This window comes from Anolis sagrei, chromosome 5 (assembly GCF_037176765.1).
Source record: "Anolis sagrei isolate rAnoSag1 chromosome 5, rAnoSag1.mat, whole genome shotgun sequence".
NCBI classification, from domain to species: Eukaryota; Metazoa; Chordata; class Lepidosauria; order Squamata; family Dactyloidae; genus Anolis; species Anolis sagrei.
In genome coordinates this window covers 161,627,284-161,650,710 of record NC_090025.1, presented here as the reverse complement: position 1 = coordinate 161,650,710, position 23,427 = coordinate 161,627,284, and the positions used below count along the sequence as shown (strand labels likewise).

The following is a 23,427-nucleotide window of genomic DNA, read 5'->3' as shown; positions in this document are numbered from 1 at the left end:
TGCTTTTAAAACAGTCCACAAGGAATGTTCCCATGTAAGTGCCTATGAAACATATAGCAATTACATATATCTGATCCATTGCAGGGAAATTACTCTAATGGTTTTTCTAGATATATGCCTTCTTTTTGTCCCATTGCAAGGACACATTTTAGCGTAATGATGACAGGACAAAATATGTGAGATAAAAAACATGCTTCCTTCTCTTATTCTGAAGCAGAATGTAAAAAAAGAAGAAACACAATGAACTGCAATGAAGTTCAGTCTGAACTGGAAAATAGTTAAATGGCAATAAAATTGGGCTCCAACATAGCTAAAATGGCAGTGAAATAGTTACTACTATTTCAGTGATATGAAGGACTCTGCTTATTTCAATTCTACATCTGCTTGATTAACCCTAGTTTCATTTATGGAATCACTGCCCACAAGTTTTACAGAATCTGGCAAATCATAAACAATAAATCTCATCAGTTAAGAAGCAGCAGAAAGAGAAATGATAAATAGAAAAGGATCAGAAGAAGAGTCACAACTGATTATGCTCATTATGAACCAAACCTTTTTTAATTGGGCACATATTTATGTATGTGAAGAAACATCTTATACAGGCCAACCATAATCAGTCCTTCTAGTAAAAAAATTGATGGGGATGAAAGTTTACACATGAAAATCAAATAGGCAAAGAAATATCCCCAAATTAAGACTATATACAGCATATCCTATACATTTTGAAGGCCCTACAGTGCTAAGAAACAGCCCCCAAAAAGGCAAAATTGTTTTATGACTGGTGCTGGTCTAAGCCTGAAGGAAAAAACCTGAATACTGAGAACACAATGCAGCAATTAAGCAATATGCAAAAATTTCGCTATTACCCCAAGGGAGGCTATCTTTTAACAATATATTTTGGGATCTTAGTCAAGTCCTAAGCTTTGACAACAGCAGAAATTTCAGCAAAACAGCATGTAGAAAAGCTGAGGGAGAATTCCCCTCAGAGAAAGAGAAACCATGCCCCCCTCCCTCCAAAAAGAGAGAGATACTGGGAAATGCAGGGTTCGCTTTGGAAAGAGGGAGCTAAAAAACCAACAACAAAAGAAACACAAAACCATTAAAATATAAACACATGGCAGAGTTCCTCAAATCTTGTTTTCGCAGAAAGCAACCAGGCATCCCGGTGACAATGCCTCGCCTATAAGTTCTTTGCTGCCTTTCCAGGCTAAGGGTGCTCTGATGCATGTCCCACGTGGAGGAAGGAAGGGCAGGGATGCCTCGGCGTTAGAGATGGTGGAGCGTCTGTAGCAGCAAGTGGCGCGCGCAAGAGCAGGAATCTAAAGCGTGGTTGGGTCTGGCAAAAGAAAATGGAAATATAAAGGGGATGATAATTTCACTTGCACTAAGATTCAAACAACAGATGCCCTCAAAAGCAATTAAGACCTACAATTCTGAATGAGATGTTCTCTAGCCTTAGGGCCCTTCCACACAGCCATATAACCCAGAATATCAAGGCAGAAAATCCCACAATATTACTATAATAATAGTAATAATAATAGTAATTATTATTATTATTATTTTATTTTTATACCCCGCCTCCATCTCTCCAAAGGGACTCGGGGCATCTTACACGAGGCCAAGCCCAATCTGCTTTGAACTGGGTTATCTGAGTCCACACTGCCGTATATTCCAGTTCAAAGCAGAAAATGTGAAATTTTATTCAGCTGTTTGGAAGGGGCCTTAGAATCCTCCTGTTTTTACCCAGTTCGGTACCCCAGATGTTATTGAACTACAACTCTCATCACTTTTAATTATCTGCCATGTGATCTGGGGAATTGTAATGGGAATTGTAACCCAACACTGCCCCCAGTGGGGTAGTGGGTTAAAGCACTGAGCTGCTGAACTTGCTGGCCGAAAGGTTGCAGGTTCAAATCCAAGGAGCAGCCTTAGCTCCCGCTGTTAGGGCCAGCTTCTGCCAACTTAGCAGTTTGAAAACATGCAAATGTGAGTAGATCAAAGGGTATCGCTCCAGCAGGAAGCTAACGGTGCTCCATGCAGTCATGCCGGCCACATGACCTTGGAGGTGTCTACGGACAACGCCAGCTCTTCGACTTAGAAATGGAGATGAGCACCAACCCCCAGAGTCAGATAGGACTGCACTTAATGTCAGAGGAAAACCTTTACCTTTGCCTAACCGAACAGCACTTGGGGTCCCGCTTGGGTAAAGGTTAAAGGATATTTTAATGTCAGACACTTGGGTAAAGGTTAAAGGATATTTTAATGTCAGACATCATATTCTTAAGCCTTGTATTTAAATCCTAATCCCAATAATTGACTAAACAGAACAAACTGAGGTCTTCCAATGTCAGTGTGCCACAACCCCTATCAACTCTACTCATAATGTCTAATGAGAAGGAATACAGGAGTTATAGCCTAGTATCTGGAGGGTCGCCTAAAATGACATCTAGGGCTACATTTTGCCCATGGGGCCTGGATGTGACACACATGCTCTATAGGAAATTATGTAACACAACATGCTTAAAAAGGAGGCTGGCATTGGCAAGGCTTGAAAAACAGGCTGATTTTCCTTTTTGTGGAGTACAACCAAAGCATTTTCTGCAGAGTCCACTGTAAACACTGCATATTATTCCTACCAGATTTGTGTGAACGGGTGGCATCAAAACCTTTTACTGTTGCCAATTTTTTTTATGACCCCAACTTTGAGCTAAACTAAGGGACCCCATTTGGGATCGGGACCCACAGTTTAAGTAGCTGTGAAATAGAGGAAAAGTCTGAGTCTAAATGTCTTTTAAAATACAAATATTTAATACAACAATGCCACTAACTATATTTGCCATGAAACCGTGGTATTAGCAAACAGTAATGTATATAGTGAATGAATCAGATCTATCTACATGTGCACCGTTTTCCTATGTATGGATGTCCTTTTTTTGGGCCACGAGGGAGCAATCTGAACCACAGAAATGCTTCACTACATATGTGAAATGTGAAATAATGAGATCGCTACTGAGTTCAGCTTGGGTCCTCCAGGGGTTTTTGACACTAATGTCATAATTCTGCATTTGGCTGTGGGAATGTGGCCAGATGCTCCTGCACTTCTGCTGCCTATGAGCCAACTTCTTAGTAAATCAGAGGAGCCCTGTGTAGGTCCCCATGTGAATGTTTACAATATGCTGAGGGGATGATGGATTGCAGCCTAACTGTTAGGTTTTCTATTTGGGATCCACAATACTTACTTTGAGACAAAAGCCGTAAGAATTGGGACGAGTGACTTTGGGAAATAATCCTGCTGGACCATATGATTTAATGCCATCAGAGGGCCGTGAAGACTTGGAAAATCCTTTATTTTTTCTTCTCCCTGGAAAGTGGAAGAAGGAGTCAGATAGAAATGAACAACGATACTTGGGACACACCAGAAACATTTGCTCTGACTTGCAAATTGCCTATCTAAAGGCAACAGCTCTCTCCCTCCTTTTGGTCATATTGAATTGCAAATATTCTGCAAACATCCTGAAGTCCCGCCTCAAACATTTCAAAGCACAGGGAGACATCTCATATAATCCTAGTTATGCTTTTACCTAAGCAAGAGAAAGGGAGCACTACAGGGCCTATGCCATTTATTTATTTATTTAATTTATTTATATCCCACTTTTCTCCCTATTGGGATTCAAGGCGGTTAACAACCACACAATCTAATGACAATTTTAAATGATACAATACAAAAAAAATCAATTAAATAGTTGTGTGTGTGATATAAAATACAAAAGTTAAAATACAATAAACACAATTAAAATGGCATTTAAAACTGAACATCCTCCAAAACTACCACCCAGGGGTTTCTCCTGACCTTACAGAACCGGTGAAGGAGAGAAATGTAACTGCCACATTGGCTTGACTTTACGCCCCCCCCCCCTCCCAATAAGAGTACATCTATTGGGGACACTGAAGATATACCTTCTTGTTTATTTTTTTGGCACAACCATTGCTTGATCCATGCTTTGTCTATGCAAAGTTGTTAATTTGCATTTGTGCAGTGCATGCTTTCTGTTATGCTATGAAAATAGCTACCTCAATGTAGGATATCCAATAATGATTATAATGATAATAATAATAATATGCCAGCAAAGGCTTATTGGATTGGTTGGTAATCATACTTTTCTTACCTGCCTCTCCCCACCTCATGATCCAAGGTGGGGAACAAAAGCAGATTAAAATATACAAGCCATCACATTAGTTGTGTTTTAAGACTAGTTTCACAGTATCTCTCACCACAAGATATACAAAGTAGGTTTGTCTGGACAAGAGGACAAGAATATGTTCCTCAAACAGAGATCATTGATAAATCTGTCCTTTTCACAACAAAGATGCAAAAAAAAAATGCATACAGATCGCACAACACAGTCATGATAATTCACCTCCCTCTCTTCTCACCTTGAGCAATCCCATGTGAATCAAGAGGCTGGTAATGAAAGCATTAGAATTGAAGGTAGCTGATGAAAATGCTGCTGACATTACGGCATCTAAAAAGAGAGAGAGGCAGGTTCCATTTTAAAGGCACGAGAGCCTCCAATCACAACACTGGACAACCAGAATATTGACAAGAAATTAGCAAAACATTCATATGAAATATTAACCCCTGGAGACTGATTCTCCAACTGCAGTTCTTGAGATCACCGAGTGCCCCATGGCCACGCTACTCTCTCAAAATCCCCTTTGCCATTGATAGGGCAGGGCGTAGAGTGGACTGGTGCCTATTATAAGGAGTAATCCTTCCTCTGAGATTGAACCCATGCTGATCCTTTTAATGTTTAAAGCCACTTAAGTAATCTCTCTGATGAGCCACTGCAGTTGAAATTGCTACATGACAGGTGTCATGTAGCAATTTTTTAGTAATATCCATAGGGCAGCCTCTATCAGACAGGGAGGTTATGCAGGCTTGGACTACAACTCCCATTATCTCTTACACTGGATATGTTGGTTAAATCTGATGGGGGCGTTTGTTATTATTCATTTGTTGTTGTTTCTGACTCTTGGACCAGCCCACGCCAGAGCTCCCTGTCAGCCGTCACCTCCCCCAGTTCCTTCAGAGTCAAGCCAGTCACTTCAAGGATGCCATCCATCCATCTTGCCCTTGGTTGGTCCCTCTTCCTTTTTCCTTCAATTTTCCCCAGCACAATTGTCTTCTCTAAGCTTTCCTGTCTCCTCATGATGTGGCCAAAGTACTTCATCTTGGCCTCTACTATCCTTTCCTCCAATGAGCAATCGGGCTTTATTTCTTGAAGTATGGACTGGTTGGATCTTCTTGCAGTCTCAGGCACTCTCAGAACTTTCCTCCAGCACCACAGTTCAAAAGCATCTATCTTCCTTTGCTCAGCCTTCCTTGTGGTCCAGCTCTCACATCCATAGGTGACTATAGGGAATATCATTGCTTTAACTATGCGAATCTTTGTTGCGAGTATGATGTCTCTACTCTTCACTATTTTATCGAGAGTGGACATTGCTCTCCTCCTCAGAAGTAAGCATCTCCTGATTTCCTTGCTGCAGTCTGCATCTGCAGTAATCCTTGCACCTAGAAATACAAAGTCTGTCACTGCCGCCACGTTTTCTCCCTCTGTTTGCCAGTTATCAATCAGTTTGGCTTCTATAATCTTGGGTTTTTTTTATGTTTAACTGCAACCCAGCTTTTGCATTTGCTTCTTTCACCTTGATTAGAAGGCTACTCTGCTCCTCCTCGCTTTTGGCCATCAAAGTGGTATCATCTGCATATCTAAAGTTGTTAATGTTTCTTCCAGTAATTTTCACCCCAGCCTTGCATCCGTCAAGCCCCGCACATCTCATGATGTGTTCTGCATACAAGTTGAATAGGTTGGGTGAGAGTATACAACCCTTCCTTACGCCTTTTCCAATCTTGAACCAGTCTGTTGTTCCATGGTCAGTTCTTACTGTTGCTACTTGGTCCTTATACAGATTCCTCAGAAGACAGAGAAGGTGATTTGGTATGCCCATACCACCAAGATGGGGAGGTATCTTGCAACAACTTCTGCAAGTTACATATTACCACCAAGGATCACATGAAACTTGGAACTTACTAAACACAAGTGTGTGTGTGTTGTGCACATTGTGGCTCTTCCAAGTTTATTATGACTTATTGTTGGAAGTCAACCACATCCTGCACAAGTTTATAGTCCTCGTCAAGGAAATAGATAGGCAGATGAGTTAGTTGACAGGAAAAACCCTTCCCCCATTCCGCTCTTTGTTTAAATCAGTGGTTTTCAGCCTGTGGTCCACAAGAATTATAAGTTGCTTACCTGTAACTGTAGTTTCCTGAGTAGTCACCTGCGAATGCGTACATTTGGTAATCTCTGCGCCTGCCGAATGGTGCTGCGCAGGTGCAGAGATTACCAAATGTACGATTCGCAGTGACTACGACAGGAAACAAAAATATAGTCCGCAGCCTCACTGTTACTACACCGTTGCCTTGACACCATATGGCAATGAGAGTGACTGGTCTCGTGAAACCCTCTTATAGTGGGGTCGTTGAGAGAGCAGAGGCTGTCTACCCACTAAAGATTACTACTACCACATTAGCTCTAGATTATTAAATATGGTTTTCTGTGGGCAAGCAGATGGCGACTACTGGATAGTGTATGTTCTGTATCAAAAACTAGAGTGGATGTGTTCTATCCAATGCAATTTTCTGAATCAGTGCCTCAAATAACCAAACCGAATCTAAACTTGACCCCAAACTAATTTGTAACCTTTTTAGTGCTAATATTGGAGAGTGGTCCCTGGGCAAAAAATTGGTTAGGAACTACTGGTCTGTATCTATTTCTTTCTCTCCTGCTGTCTCCTGTTTGTTAGACTGATATTTCTCAGGGACACGCTTCTTTATTCAAAATTTCAAGCCACATGGCAAGCAGGGATTCAAGCCCTGGTCCCCCTCAGTCCCGGTCCAGCATCCCAACTGCTATACTATGCTGGCTCTCAAAAACAACAGGCCGTCCAACAATTATATATAGAGAGGATGTGTTAAGCCTCAATTTCCATCCTTAGTAAGGATCCCAAAAAGGGAAAGATTATTAAGAACCTGAATGTGATCAGGTTTGGATAAAGGAAATAAATGCTTACCTGTTATTTCATTTACTGCTGTTTTTATTGGTATCTCATCTTTGAAGACAGAGGAGATCTTCAGAAAAACCTTAACAACTTTCTCTGCATCAGATGTATCTGTCTAAAAGAAACAAAACTCCAGCTTTACAATAGTGAGGAAGCTTTTCCACAAAAAAGGGGGAAAAAAGCAACAGCTGGATTTCTATGGACAAAGTATATCAAATAATGATGCAGGGTGATTATTTATTTATTTACAGCATTTATGGGCCTATTTCTATATCTCAAATGAAGCATTTTGATTTAAAATTATTTTCAATGTAATAAAGCAGTGGTTCTCAACCTTCCTAGTGCCATGATCCCTTAATATGGTTCCTCATGTTGTGGTGTTCCCCAACCATAAAATTATTTTTGGTGCTACTTCAGAACTGTAATTGTGCTACTGTTATGAATTGTAATGTAAATATCTGATATGCAGGATGTATTTTCATTCACTGGACCAAATTTGGCACAAATACCTGATACGCCCACATTTGAATATTAATGGGGTTGGGGGTTTTATTTTGTCATTTCGAGTTGTAGTTGCTGAGATTTACAGTTAACCTACAATCAAAGAGCATTCTGAACTCCACCAACAATAGAATTGAACCGAACTTGTCACACAGAACTCCCTTGACCATCAGAAAATACTGGAAGGGTTTGGTGGGCACTGACCTTGAGTTTTGGAGTTGTAGTTCACCTACACCCAGAGAGAAGTGTGGACTCAAACAATGATGAATCTGGACCAAACTTGGCATGTATACTCAATGTGCCCAAATGTGAATACTGGTGGAGTTTGGGGAAAACAGACCTTGACATTTGGGAGTTGTAGTTTCTGGGATTTATAGTTTACCTATAATCAAAGAGCATTCTGAACCCCACCAATGATAGCATTGGGCCAAACTTTCCCCATGCCTCGCACTCTCTCCCTCACCCGCACATGCGCACCATGCTGCCATGCACTGAGCACACCTGCTCTCCCCTCTCTGCTTGGAGTCTCAGAAATAGCCCTTCTCTGAGAGGCTGGCTGCAAGGCTGGATAATCACAGCGGAGGAGGGATTTTGGTGGGAGGATTTGTTGTGTGTTTCCAAAAAGGAAGAGAAGGACAGGTGGAGAGATCTTCAGCCTTCTCTGCCAAAGGGGTTCCTAAGACCATCAGAAATATATGTTTTCTGATGGTCTTTAGCGACCACTCTGAAACCCCTCATGACCCCCCCAGGGGTCCCAACCCCCAAATTGAGAAACGCTGTCATAAAGGGACAATTGTGTTTCAATTGTTATTCTACTTTAATACACCTGTACAAGTCCCCAATTTTATAACACACGTGGTTGTGCATTGCTCCTTTACAGCATCTGGAGATTAATGTTTTTCTTTTATATTTACAGGACATTATTCTATATTTATTTGTTTGTTTATTTACCATACTTGTATACTGCCTTTCTCAGCCTATCGGCAACTTAAGGCTATATAGCAGTGACAGACACAATGAATCCTTGCTATCTGCTAGAGTTTGGTTCCCTAAGTCCCTGTGGATGCCAAAATCCGTGGATGCTCCAATCCCATTATATACAATGGTATAGTAAAATGGCATCCCTTACATAAAATGCAAAATCAAGGTTTGCTTTTTGGAATTGAAAACAAATTTATCTTCAAGGTGTGGAAGCTTGAATCCATAGATGCATCATTAGCGGACACAGGAAGTTGACTATCCTACAAGATACGCTATTTATTTATTTATTTATTTATTTGCTATACTTGTATACCGCTGTTTCTCAGCCTAGCCGGCGACTCAACGCGGTTTACAACAAAATACAACAGTCAACAGTATACAATTTAAAACCATAAAAGCATAATACACAATATTCGCACATCAATAACAATCCAATGCATCTCCTGACTAAAATCGTGATCCAGTTTCGTCATCCATATTACCAATCCTTTAATCATTACATTCATTGCACCGAATTAACCAAATGCCAAATGCCAAATGCTAGATTCAACTTCAGCTAAAAAGGTGATAGCAATAACCTTGATCAGAGAGAGCATTTACTTACAACTGCGGAAAACTCCAATGGCTTACCTGCTGGGCTATCAATGTTGAGCACTTGGGGCCCAGTCGCAAGAGCTTTTCTGGAGATGGAAAAGCTAAGAAAGTTCCAACATCCACAGAAGGGAGCGGAGGAGAAGACACTGGAGGAGGATCCTGGAAAGAGAGAGCTCTGAAAATCAGCACTTTTCACCAAAAGCTGTTACGGACTAAAAGTGAAAGAAAAAAGCAGATCCAGAACAGAAGTGGCTGCAACAGTTGGATCTAGATGCAACCACAGCTAACTTAAACATCATTGCTTTCAATGAGTATGACTAAATCTAGATCCAAATCAACATAATCAAGGAAAATTCCCACTAATAGTAAAACTAAGTCATGTATAATATTTGTTCCCCAAACTAGTTGTGGAATCAATGCATTAATTTATATATGTGCTGACACCATTCAAAAAATAATTCAGTGGATCTTCTGTAAATGAGATTAACCAATAGGATTCATGACATGAGAAAAGCCTCCCATAGGATGGTAAAACATCTGGGTGTCCCCTGGGCAACGTCCTTGCAGACGTCCAATTCTCGCACACCAGAAGTGACTTGCAGTTTCTCAAGTCACTCCTGACACGAAAAAAAAAATCAAACAAAAAATTTATTTTTCTAAATGTTTATTCCTCTCTTTCATTGAAATGGAAAGAGAGAAATTCTAATCAGGATATTTAAAACAGACGGAGGAGGAAAGTGGTCCTAATGAGAATAACTTTTTTAAAATGGTGGACTGCGGCCTAGTTGGCACACAGAGGGCTTAACCCCAATCTGGTGGATTGTTCCTGCCTGCCACCCTGAGAATGGCAAACAAGGAAGAGCAGGTGAACAAAAGATAGATCTTACTTTCATGGTTTACTATTACTTCTGAATGCTACAATCCAGTTTCTCTCTCCCCACAATGCCAAAGAAATAATCAAGGAATACAACATGGGTTATTTATCTAGCTTGCAAGAATGCAACAAAGGACATGCAGATGGTGAACAAACCAGAAAAGCACATGCCCTGGTTTATTCAGCTGTTCTCACTAGCAGAGAAAGCAAGTGGGCACCAGCATGGCGTCTTGCCCTGGCTTGCCACTCCATGCAAACCTATCATCCATGATGTAGCCTTTCAAGAAAAATAAATTAAGTGCCCTAAAGCAAAGGAGGTCTGATGTAGCATGTTAGACATATTTAGCTGACACAACTGAAAAGTTTGTGATGTTATGTATAAACTCTTAACAAAATAACTCAGATGTAATTTGAAAAATCAAAAGTATGTGAATTTACATATTTGACCAGATAAGCACATTATAAAAAGTACACTTGATATGGTTCAAATGCTATTTTCAAGCAAGTTCAAGCTCAGAAATTATTTTTTCTGGCGCACTTCTGACTTTGGCAAGATATAACATCTGAAAAGCATATATTTCTTTACGTAGGTTTTAGGAAGATAAAGAATGAGAAAGAGATAATGCACTCAACTTTAGGACACTTAAATAGCTATGCAGTTACATCACTTATAGATGTATGCATGCTACCCAGACACTTATGAAAGTAACTTTGAAAGCTTGAAGTTTGTCTAATGTTGTATTCATTAATCAATTTGATCCACAATGTATTTTTGGAAATGGAAATATTTGCACAGAAAACTGGTTTGAAATTTCAGCAGTTTCCTGCCACACAGCAATGTGCAGATGTACAGTATTTTATTCTCTTAATCTAAAAGCAATGTACTTACATGTGTGTCTATGATTTTCTGAGGTGTATGCAATTCCTGCTCTCCTTGGCCCCTTTCCTTAACCCGAGGTTGTTGTTCCTCTTCTTCTTCTTCCTCTTCATCATCATCATCTTCCTCCTCCTCATCTTCTTCTTCCTCCTCCTCTTCATCGTCATCATCATCGTCATCATCATCTTCACCTTCATCATCACTATGTGGAACAATTTGTGTAAAAATAACTGTACACACTGCATACACAGATTTATGATATTTAGCACATAATAGTTTACAGATTTATAGATTCATAATTAAAAAAACAAGTCCTAACTGATAAAAAATAATCTTGCATGATGTAAAAGCTATTCGGAGGAACAACACTTTAAGAAATGATACAAAAACAAAAGCTATATTCAGCAAAGGATAAGAGGGATCTTCTCTGCAGGAGTCTACCATGTACCATGCAGCTGTGGACAAGTCTACATAGGGACCACCAAATGCAGCATTGCGCAAACATGAATCAAGGAACATGAAAGGCACTGCAGACTACTCCAACCAGAGAAGTCAGCCATAGCAGAGCACCTGATGAACCAGCCTGGACACAGCATATTATTGGAGAACACAGAAATGCTGGACCACTCTAACAATGACCATGTCAGGCTACACAGGGAAACTACTGAAATCCACAAGCATGTGGACAATTTCAATAGAAAGGAAGAAACCATGAAAATGAACAAAATCTGGCTACCAGTACTAAAAAAAACTCTAAAATTATAACAGTAAATAAAGAACAAAACTCAAACACAGGGGAACTCAAGACAAGAAACAAACAGGAACAGCTAATCACCTCTCAACAAAGGATTCCCTCAGGCAGTAACAAGCCACATCTAAAAACTGTCAGGCCATCAAATGCTAATCAAGGTGGCCAATTGAAATATACACACCTAGCTCCAACAGACAATAGTTCTTTCTCCCACCCTGGACTTTCCACAAATATTTTCCTAGTTTCCAACAGACCTCACAACCTCTGAGGATGCCTGCCATAGATGCAGGTGAAATGTCAGGAGAGAATGCTTCTAGAATATGGCCATACAGCTCGAAAAACCTACAATAACCCAAAAGCTACCTAGTTAGCAAAATTGCTATGTATTCCAAAGAGTGTTGGTCCTTAAAATTATTCAAGGACAGAAATGTTTGCCACTCAACTCAACCCTAAATAGAATTCAGGGATGGGGTTCAACTCTCAGCACCCATTCCTGATGTTATCCAGTAATATTGTGAAGTCAAGGCCCACTTCTGAGTGCTGGTGTGATCTCGAGAGTTTGCTGGTAAGGAGGGAATGAACATAGCCAGATCTCACCTATTTCTATTTCCCCCACGTGTCCCCCACTTCTGAATTTGCTGCAGTGGTAAAACTGCTACTTTTTCACATAAAAAAGTTCAAGATGCACTATGTTTTAAGAACACCCCCACTCTCAGATGTTTCCAGGAAACATTATTAACTGCAAAACAAATCCTTATGTTCCCATATTGTTTAGACATAGAAAGCAGATTTTTGCCACATCAGCAATGATTCATTAGACCCAATCATGAATGACGGCCGTAACAAACAAGTCGTTCACAGGACGCATATGTGAAATGCAGATTTTTAAGAGCAAAATGCTGAAGCCAAAAGATGGAGTTGGATAGTATAAAACTAATCTCATTCTTCTGTCACATTCTTGCAATGATGGACATAAGAAACAACAGTAAAATCATTACCACTGCCAGACAAGCAGACTTTTAAGAAATACTACTTATACTCAGTGTCGCACCTCAGGGTAAAATCACTTTTCTTAAGACACCAAAGAACACACCAGCAATAGTCTTTATGGTTTATTAAAATAAAGGATAAAAAGTTCAGAAAGGCAAAAGTATATTTCAAAAGATCAATCCAAGGTAACGTAGGCAAACAAGATCCATGAAGACACAGGCAAGGCAAAGTCCCATGAGAACATGACAATGTCCTGAAACATGAACATGAAATCTGCAAGATAAATCCAAAGTCTCTTGGATGAAGCGGGAAGTTGCTCTGTGAGGCATGTTCAAACAGCGTATTTAATACCCTTTGGACAACATAAAGGCGTTTCTATGGCCCCGAGCCTCCCTCTCTTGCCTGTTGGCAATCCTGACACTCCTTCGGAGCTTAAATTCCAACCAATTAGCTCTATCTAAGCCTCCGGCTCCATCAAGGTCAATTTCCTCGTTAGTGCTTTTTCCCTCATTATCAGGCTGAGAATTATCTTCCCTTCCTGACTCCACCTGGCTCTCAGAAGTTTCACTTTCCCCAGCGTCATCCCTTGCTGTGGGAAACAACTGAACTTCTTTCCCCTGTTCCTGGTCTTCTTCATCTAACACAGGGACATCATGACTTTGCACCTGACTGTGCATCTGAAACCTATCATCCCCATCAGAGTCACTGACATTATCACTCTGAGATTCCAGCTGAGTCACAACACTAAATTGCACTAGAAAATCTGAGAGCTATACATGAAGATATAAGAAGAGGCCTGTTGCCTACTGGAATCTCACAAGGAGATTACAAGTACACTAGCACTTTCCTTGTAACATCAACTTATTCTAACTTCTCCTTATTCTTTACCTTAGGGAGGCAAGCACTTCTGCCATGTTAAAACCTTCAAGGATCTCCTGAAGTTGTTCACAGCCTTCTTCTCCAAAACAATTACCTATAAAAAGAAAATAGAAACATACGTTGACAGAGCTCTACAGCTGTTAGAAGGTATAAAAGAACTACTGACAAAAGCCTTCTGATTTCACCTGGATGCCCAAGTATAGAACTTGCTGGTTTTAACCTTTAAAACTCTGAATGGTTCTGGCCCAGACTACTTGTCTAAACGTATCTCCTGTTATGAACCATGACAAAGCTTAAGATCATCAGGAGAGGCCCTGCTCTTGATCCCATCACTCGTCCACCACGTGGTTGGTGCGGACGAGAGACAGGGCCTTCTCGGCAGTGGCCCCCCGCCTGTGGAACTCCCTCCCTAAGGACATCAGGTTGGCCACCTCCCTCCTGAAGACCTGGCTCTGTGGCCAGGTGTTTGATTAGATGGTAGTGACAATAGGAAAGGAATTTGGGTTGCAACACTGGATTTCCCGGTTTGATTTTTGGTTTTACTGGCATTTTAATATTATCTGGTAAATGAATGTATTGGCTGATGTATTTGATGTTTTAAGATATTCTACTGTTTTATTGTATTATTTGATGTATATGTTGTAAGCATTGTTGATGCCTAGGTGAGGCTGCTCTGAGTCCCCTTGTGGGGAGAAGGGTGGGATAGAAATGTACAAAATAAATAAACAAATAAATAGCTCTCCGAAAGGAATTCAAATGAAGCAGGTTTGCTAGGTCAGGTTTTGTGTGTGTGTGTGTGTGTCAGGAGTGACTTAAGAAACTGCCAGTCACTCCTGGTATGAACGAATTGGTTGTCTGCAAGGACGTTGCCCATGGGATACCCGGATGTTTTTTATCATCCTGTTCGAGGCTTCTCTTATGTCTTTACACGAGAAGCTGGAGCTGACACACAGGAGCTCACCCTGCTTCCCGGATTCGAACTGCCGACTTTTCATTAAAAAAAACATCCATAATATAACTGCATGTGTTGCAATCTTGACACATATCAGTTAAGCTGTTGTGAAAGTACAAAATATTCGCAAAGACTAAAACAGACCTGCACAAGGCCAGGCCCTAAAAACGATGGGAAAATTTACATAGCTTAGAAGCTCCGAACGAGATCACAGAAACCTCAGAAGGAAAGCTACATGGAGCAGGTAATAAATTCAGAATTTGTCAAGCAAAAGAGGAGCTTGAAGAAGGAACTAGGACAATTTCATGTAACTATCTGAAATAACCAGCTGACAGTTTTGCCGCAAGCTCCTAGTTAATGCTAGAGCACATTGTCACCAACACTCTTCCATACCATTGAGATCTAGCTTCTCCAGCTCTGATTTGTCCTCGGTAGCCTCAGCAATAATCAAAGCAGCATCTCTTTTAATTTCACAGAAGGACAAATTGAGCTCCTGAAAGACAAAGGAATGGTTTTATAGGAATGCTCAAATTACTAAGGCTACAGTTTGACTCAACTGAAATCCAGTAAGAGCACTGCCAACCAGACACATCATTATTTCTCTACTTTACAACCCCTCTCCATACAACAGAAATGACTATGTCTTCCCAAATAAGTAACAGCTAATTTTTATGTTGCCTAATAATAGAGTTGTACAAGACTAAGCTATAATTAATACCTTTAGTTTATGAAGTCCTTCACTAACGGCCTCGGCAATAGCAACAGCTCCTTTTGAACGCACCAGACAGTCACCAAAGTTGATGATTTCTACTTGTCGGAGTTTCTTCAGTGTCTGAGAAGGACAAAGAATGCAGGAAACTGAAAATTCAGTAGATGAAAGACAAAATGCTGACAGAAGTGTGATTTCTCCTACATCTTGTTAGGACTTAATAATAATAATATTAATAATAATAATAATAATTTTATTGATTAGCCCTTAGGCTATATCACAATATCAAACAACCAGGCTTGATAAAACTTGATTGCACTCTATGTAGTAAGTTAAAATAAGACACTTATAACAATACAGTAAATAAATATGAAAAATCTGAGAATGTACATCATATTTCCTTATCACCCCTACAATTTACCCCGATCAGCCCCACATCTGTGGTTCTTAAACGTATTGTTTTGCTTAAATACAGAGCTGTTTTATATGTTATTTTGGGTCTTGGCCACACATAAAATATGTTGTTCTGATGTGAGATTCCCAATACACTTTCCGTGTGATATATGGACCAAGGTAGAAGTCTCTCATCTTCTGATACAATTTACAATCAAATAATATGCGTGCTATATCCTCAATTTCAGGAGCTCAGCAGATAGAAATCCGTTCATTATAAGAGATGCTGTTAAATCTCTGATATCTGACCATTGTATCAAGCTGATCGAATCTAGTTTGAGTGAATACCTCCCTAAAATGTTTCGGCATTTGCCTTTTTAGGTAGTTGGTAATTTGAAAGGTACATTTATATTGACTCAGTCATTTTAGGTTGGCAACTTTATTGAGGGTGGCTATAACTTTTTGGGCTTCTATGTCCAAAATTCCTTGTACAGCACTCTTTCTTACTTAGTCTCTTAAGACGCAGGAGAAAGGGGACCGCAGCTTCTTATCTGTTAGGACTTGTAACCCCAAATTGCTTTTAATATATACAAGCAAAGTTGTAACTGAAAGGAACTCACCTCTGCCATGGCCACAGCTCCCTTCTCAGTAAAAGTGTTATCATTCAGATTGATCACTCTCAACAAAGGATTGACTGCAAAGGCCTGAGCTAAGGCTGTAATTCCTGGATGGTTGATTCCATTTTGTGGCATATGAACCTCTTCCAAAGTCCCAATAACCTGAGGGAGCAGGGCAGACATCAAAGATTTTGTTAGAAAGATCTTCTATGTCAGAGGCTTTGTAAATTGAGATAGTTCTGTACACAAATAGTCACTTCCTCTTGCTGTGCTGTTCCTATCGATTGGACCAATACAGTGTCCAATACACTCTCTATGTTACACCAGAATGGAAGAGTAAAAGGACTTCGCTGATGCTCCACTGAAGCAACCATTGTGACATCAGTACTATCAATAGCTAGACATAAAGCAGTATCTGATACTTCAGCTAATTTGCCCACCACCCTAAACTGTTCAATGCAAGAAAGAGTAGTAGAAATCTTTTTAAAAAGACAAATAGCATTTAATTATGCTAGATTTCAAAGAATATTCATCTGGCTATCTTAACATAGGAAAACCTTCCCATTTCATGGAACAAATATCCAGTTAAACAATTTTGTTTCAAGCCCTTGTTCTCTGTACTTACACTGAATGCTTCAGCAAGAGCAGTTGCACCATCGTTTTCCAAGCGGTTCCTTCCAGCTACAAATACCTTCAAAGCCAAAGACTTGCCTTGAGCGCTTGACTTTCTGTGACACTCTTTCAGAGCTCCTGCCAAGATCTTAAAAAAAAACAAAACAAAAACAACAACAGAAATTACTAGATTGCTTACAATGATAAAATCTCATTTTGGGCAGAGAGATTTTATTCCTTTAGGTCACATAGAAACTTTACCCATCTCTCAAGGCAACTGCAAACTGTAACATCATGAAGGTAGCTTAAGTCAGTAAAAGGCAATCGTTTTGTAATGTGGCCTCAGCTCATACTACCTTGCATGTGAGATAAGAAGAGGGCTTCTTTTTTAAAATATTTTTTATTATTTTATCATGGTTTAATATATTTGTTAAACATTGTTTGTTTTACAGCAGATACATATTATTCAATACAACCTACCATACTTTTGGCATCTAGTGTTATTTTTCTGCTTATACATATTATCTATCCCTCACCACTGTGCTCCCCTCCCCCCTCCCAAGCCACAGCTTTTACATATCATCTGTCCAAAATGTCAATTCTTCTTGTGGAGGTAACTTTCCTTCTTTATTTTTTAATCCTTTTTCAATAAATTTTCTCCATATATATCAAAATCACTTTGTTTCCATATACCTCTTTTAACTTTTAATATACATGTCAACTTATCATTTATTGCCAATTTCAATACTTCCTTGTACCACTCCTCTACTTGTATATTTATTTCTTTTTCCGGTTCCTTGCTATAAGCAGTCTTACTATTGTTAATACATTTGTTATCGCTTCTTTATCATTATTATCATTATTATTATTATTATTATTAATTATAATTATCCTCTTTTTTCAATTGTTTATTACTATATAATGATAATAAAGCTATACTAGGACTTCTTTCTATTTTAATGTTCATTATATCTTCTATTTCTTTAAATACTTTCCCAGAAGAGGGCTTCTTTAACCACTTGTGACAAGTGAAATCTTTTGCTACTTCCAAGAATACTCTACAGCAGCGGTTCTCAACCTGTGGGTCTCCACGTGCTTTGGTCTACAACTACTAGAAATCCCAGCCAGTTTACCAGCTGTTAGGATTTCTGGGAGATGAAGGCCAAAACATCTGGGGACCCACTGATCTACAGCAAGTAAAAGAATTGAGTCAAGTTTTCTTCTTGAGCAGCCATAACAAGGCAATATATTCCCCTCCAAATACACTTTTCCGAACAGCTTATGGAAGCTCCATCAGGGTAACAACCTACAATAGTAACACCAGAATGAAAACAAGTCACCAGGGAAATCAGAACCCAAGATTCTACTATGCATTAGAAAGGACCAAGGAAATATGCATTACCTTGCCACCGCCAATGCCCATCCCACAGTTGTTCAGCTTGAGTTCTTGTAACGTGAAACAGGCTGGGCTCTTCAGCAAGGGCTCAAACCCACGCACCCCATCAGGACCAAAGGCATTGTCACTCAGGTCCAGTTCTGTTAGCTGGCAGCCAGCAGTAATTAGGGCATCTCCAAGAGACATCTGCAAGAGAGCCTTAAGGTCAATTGACTATGTCAACTCTTCTTACAAAGGAGCGTATGACATTCTAGCATAGTAGTTCTCAATTGTGGGTCCCCAGATGTTTTGGCCTTCCTCTCCCAGAAATCCTAACAGCTGGTAAACTGGCTGGGATTTCTGGTAGTTGTAGGCCAAAACACCTGGGGATCCACAGGTTGAGAACCAATGTTCTAGAACTTAACATATAGAAGGTTTCACCTCACTTTCTGTCCCTGTGATAACTGGAATTTGGGGAGAAATGTCTTGTTTTAGAAACAAGGATTGGTGATAAAGTTTCAGTACAAACACTTTCCTCCATGATAACTCTTTCAGGAATTAATTTCTTTTCCAATGGGTAGATTTTTCTCACTTCCTGTTGTCTCATTCTCGTTTGTAACTATGAGACGTACGTAGGTCGGATGTTTGTAACTCAGGGACTGGACTGGCTGTAATCACCTTCCCTCCCCCCCGCGTTTTAAATATTATGAAGTTGACAAGAGGATCAGATTAAAAGCCAAAGTTGTACTTACCAGAGCAGGAGGAATCTCTGACCGCAGTCTCCCAGTGAACATGTCACTCCAATGACACTTCTACAATAAAAAAAAACCCCATATTATATATATATTATATGCTTAAACTGTTGGAGGAAACAACCTTCACTAGCCTCCTCTATTTGATGTTTGTCTATTTTGTAATATGTCAATTTATATTCTGAAGTATATGTCTATTGGTAGTTTGCAGTTACCTCATCTCTATATACCTAAAGCCGTGGAAGGGGCTGCATGTCATGTGACTGACTCGGTGATGGTTTAGAATGTTCAGTTTTAAATAGGATGACAATTAGAGAAGTCAGTTGAGCCGTGACACTGTTAGAAGTCAGTGTTGAGTGCAGAAGCTAATGTTAGGAAGTTAGAAACTGTTGAGGCTTGTGTTTCTTTGAAAGTAAACTGTTATTATAGAGAGAGAGATATGAAACAATATAATTTATGAAGAAACAGTTAAAGATTATAAGTTTAAGATAGATACAAACTCTGAAACATTATTGAAGTTTTAACCCTTGACAAGAAATGTTATCAGGAAACAAACTTGTTATCGTTAAAAGAACTCTGCTTGCATCTCTGTCTGTTGAAAGCCTCAAATGGAAACAAAATATCTATGTGCCCAGCGATCATCCATTACAAAAAAACCTCTGCTACCTCAATTAGGTTGTGATCCAGCTTAAAAATATTTCACACATCTTTTAAAGGTTTTCATCCCCATCCCATCTCCCAAACAAACTTTGATAACAGAAGTTGCATCAGCAAGACTCTTGTTTTATTCATTACTCAAATTAGGGCACAGCAGCAAGCTCAAAATACAATTCATTCATACAGTCATCAGCCTTCCCCTAGAAATAGTTACATTTGTCATGTACAAGTGGTTAGGAGATCTGCAGCAAAAGAGAGGAAACGGCTGTAGAATAATTCCTATAGCAAGAGTAGGCATAGAGTTTACTGCACAATCTTCCTGACATTTTGTTGATTCTTTGGAAAAATAACATTTTCTGGAACAATGGATATGGATCAGTATTTACACTACCAGTTTGCCCTTTCTTCAGGTTCCTCCAAATAATGTAGTGATATTTGGCCTTACAATATAGATTGCAATGAAGGAGAAATCTTCATAGACTTTGCAACTTCAGGTTCCCACCTGGTTAATAGAGCGGTGCTTATGAAAACTAATTTCTTTGTGATTTGCATTTTTCAGATTCAATTGTGGAAGCTGCTAGAATGCTTATACAATTCAATACAGCTAATGCAGCTGTATTATGCCACCAAATAGTTTTAAGACTCCTTCACCTGCTAACCAGGGAGTAAGTATTAGACATATCTCCACACCAGTACTTTGTTTAACTGAAACTGTAAGAGGATAATGGCAGGGGTAATTGCAACTCACACCTATGTGTGTAATTTTTGGGCTGCGGTATCTGGAGAAAATAATTGCTTCCATTCAGTATGATCCAAGCCACTTGCCTCTTCTTTGAACTGATCACTCCTACCTATGACTATTTAGTGGCCGGTAGACAATAAGGGGAGCAAGCCAGCTCCATTCTGCCGGAAGGAAAACATCATCCCAGACCTCCTGTGGGATCTACAGAAATCAAGGATAATGTCTTCTTCCCGATGCTAGCTGCAGGAACGAAGCCAATGGGATGCCTGCTTGGTCTTCATCCTGCCCAGCCACTAAATGAAGGGAATCCTTCATTAATTATATGTGATTTTGTTGGATGTATGTTTGTGTGGCAACAAATTGTTGCCTATATGTGAGCCGCTCTGAGTCGCCCTCGGAGTGAGAAGGGCGAGGTATAAATATGGTAAATAAATACAACTAGAAAACAATGAGGTCTGGTGGCCAGGAAGAGGGAGAATGCTTAACTATACAAGGCAGACCTTATTCCACTATTCCACTATTCTTCATTTATAAGTATTCTCACCTTGAGTAAAGATTTTGTCTCTAGAGCCTTGGCAATGACCTTTGCTGCCTCCACTCCCACGGTGTTGCCTTCTAGGCGCAATGCTTCCAAACCATCAAACTCTTCAATCTCTTTAATCACTTCTTCAGCTGCATGGAGGAAGAAAAGTATTATGTCTTTCTAAAATTAAGACTTCAGTACTTATAGTGACTGTTGAGGTATATGGGTGTTTCGAAAGCTCTGCAGAAACAATGACTAAGTTTGGCCCAATTCCCAACAATCCCTAATAGTGTGTCCAAGAGATTAGAGGAGTTGCAGTTCAGTAACAACTGGAGGGGCAGAGATGCCATGCTCCTTACAAAAGTTTTGTGAAACCTTAGAAAACACCCTCTAAATAATTCACCTTCTCTGCCCTTTTATAACTAGTAATTTTGTCATGGAAGAGCAAACTGGAAAAATTGCTTCTAAATCATCCATCCTAACGATCTGATTACAAAATATGGATCAGAAACCAATGTATGAATCTGGAAATGTGGAACGGTTCACTTTTTTAAATTATTTTGCTCTTTTCTCATTGATGATGACAGGTAATTTTTTTTTCACTTTTCATATTTTTTGTTGCTAGAAGACAAGGAGAATTATGCTGAAAGACCTGCCTTCATCAATGAGAAGAGAGCAAAGTGAAAGGCTTGCTTAGAATCCAACACTACTTCAGTCGTATCCACCCTTCCTTGAAGTTTCCACTCCATATCCTTATTGCAGCCCCCCCCCTTCCCATCACCCAATTTCAGCATAATTCTCCTTATCTTCTAGCAACAAAAATATGAAAAGTGATTTGTGGCAAAATAACCCAGATACTAGAACAATATAAATTAAACAGAACCATGATAGCTGACTGAACTTTGAAATACATTATTATGAGTTCTATTACATCCACAAGACATTTGAGACCCTGGAAATAAGATCTGTGAGTCTCTTTTTCAGACACTATGTGATGCTTTCTTCAACTCATTTAAAATATGAGACTGAGGGATTGGATTACTATACTATAGTTATACAAAAACTGACAAATAATCATTTAGGCATCATTATCCCATTTGGTTGCCCTTGGGCCTGATTCAGGTTAATATATATATATCGGCATAATAAACCAAAATAAACACAAGCTATTTCCCTGAGCATGAATTCCATTACTTCCAGTGCTAGCAGTCTGCAGCAATTAAACCTTGAGCTGTGTAAGTCCTATTTCACCAGAACCCACTATGATTTTAAAGCACAAACTAAAGTCAGTTTAAGTTCTGAAAAGAGAGAACTGGATGTGTGTATATAGGAAGAAGGGTCTAAATGTGGTCCAGTGCTCTTTTATTTATTTATTTACTGCATTTATATATCGCTTTTCTCATCCGGGGGGGAGGGACTCAAAGCGGTGTACAACAAGTAATGGTAAAATTCAATGCCAACATATATACAAACCAAAAAATAACTAAAAGGATAACATATACATTAAACCTTACAGTCATATTAAAAATAGAATATAACCAGACATTTAAAATTAAAATATAGAATTTAAAACATCTTAATATAGCATTAAAATCACAAAATCAAGAATTATAATCCGAAGCCGTTTCTATCGCCAATTGCACTTATGTCCTATTAATTTCTTGTACTGCATTACTTTAGTGCCCGAAGGCTTGGTCCCTTTGTCTTTACATTTTTTCTGAAGGCCAAGAGGGAGGGCACTAATCTAATTTCACTGAGGAGGGAGATCCAGAGCTGAGGGGCCACCACTGAGAAGGCCCTGTCTCTCGTTCCCGCCAGTTGTGCCTGTGAAGGAGGTGGGTCCAAGAGAAGGGCCTCCCCAGAAGATCATAATCTCCAAGATGGTTCATAGGGGGAGATGCTGTTCGGAAATGTAAGCTGTCTTCCTCTACCCATCTGTTCTTATCATTAACATAAAACAATTAACATACAAAAGTATTTGGGATGCCGCAGTTTATCTACTCTTTTTCTAACCAAAATTCATGTTTACAGAAGTGTAATCCAATAATTTTGTTGTTGTCTGCCTTCAAGTTGTTAACAATTTATGGTGACCCAAGGCAACCCTATCATGTGGCTTTCAAAGGAATTTCTTTTCAGAGGTATGTGCCATTGCCTCCCACTAAGGCTGAGACTGTGTGACTTGCCCAAGGTCACCCACTGGGTTTGTGGCTACAAGAAATGAAAATTGTATTCTCCCAGAGGCATTGTCTAGCTCCCAAACCACTCACATATTCTGGGCTGTACTTTTGCAAGATCTATTCTCTTGAGGACAAACAATGACACCAGCAGCAGTGCTATTTCTCTTACCATCTTCTGCAGTGTTCAGCTTCAGACTCTTGCCTTTGAAGCTCAGCTGTCCATCACCCACTTGGGTTTTAGCAAGTGACTCTGCCAATTTTGTAATGTCTTCTGAGGCCATTTCTGGATTGTGCCAACCTTTGCTGTCACCAACTGAGAAGTATGCTGGGAGAAGAAAAGGAAAAATTATCT

The 23,427-nt window shown here is 39.6% G+C and overlaps 1 protein-coding gene across 2 annotated transcripts in view; it reads right to left on the bottom strand.

Annotated features, from left to right (window-relative positions):
- Positions 1-530: 530 nt before the first annotated feature.
- The window catches only part of RANGAP1 (Ran GTPase activating protein 1), a 35,091-nt gene continuing 12,194 nt past the window's right edge, over positions 531-23,427 (bottom strand). For both annotated transcript variants that reach the window (XM_060777117.2, XM_060777118.2), the window contains exons 2-16: positions 23,245-23,400; positions 20,920-21,047; positions 18,977-19,036; positions 18,252-18,431; positions 16,863-16,997; positions 16,241-16,399; positions 15,237-15,350; positions 14,912-15,011; positions 13,576-13,660; positions 10,959-11,148; positions 9,232-9,354; positions 7,132-7,234; positions 4,435-4,523; positions 3,240-3,361; positions 531-1,336 (exon numbers count right to left, since the gene is read on the bottom strand). In XM_060777117.2, the coding sequence (XP_060633100.2) occupies positions 1,267-1,336; positions 3,240-3,361; positions 4,435-4,523; positions 7,132-7,234; positions 9,232-9,354; positions 10,959-11,148; positions 13,576-13,660; positions 14,912-15,011; positions 15,237-15,350; positions 16,241-16,399; positions 16,863-16,997; positions 18,252-18,431; positions 18,977-19,036; positions 20,920-21,047; positions 23,245-23,356 (1,770 nt within the window). In that variant the 5' untranslated portion in view covers positions 23,357-23,400 and the 3' untranslated portion in view covers positions 531-1,266. The remainder of the gene's footprint in view (positions 1,337-3,239; positions 3,362-4,434; positions 4,524-7,131; positions 7,235-9,231; positions 9,355-10,958; positions 11,149-13,575; positions 13,661-14,911; positions 15,012-15,236; positions 15,351-16,240; positions 16,400-16,862; positions 16,998-18,251; positions 18,432-18,976; positions 19,037-20,919; positions 21,048-23,244; positions 23,401-23,427) is intronic.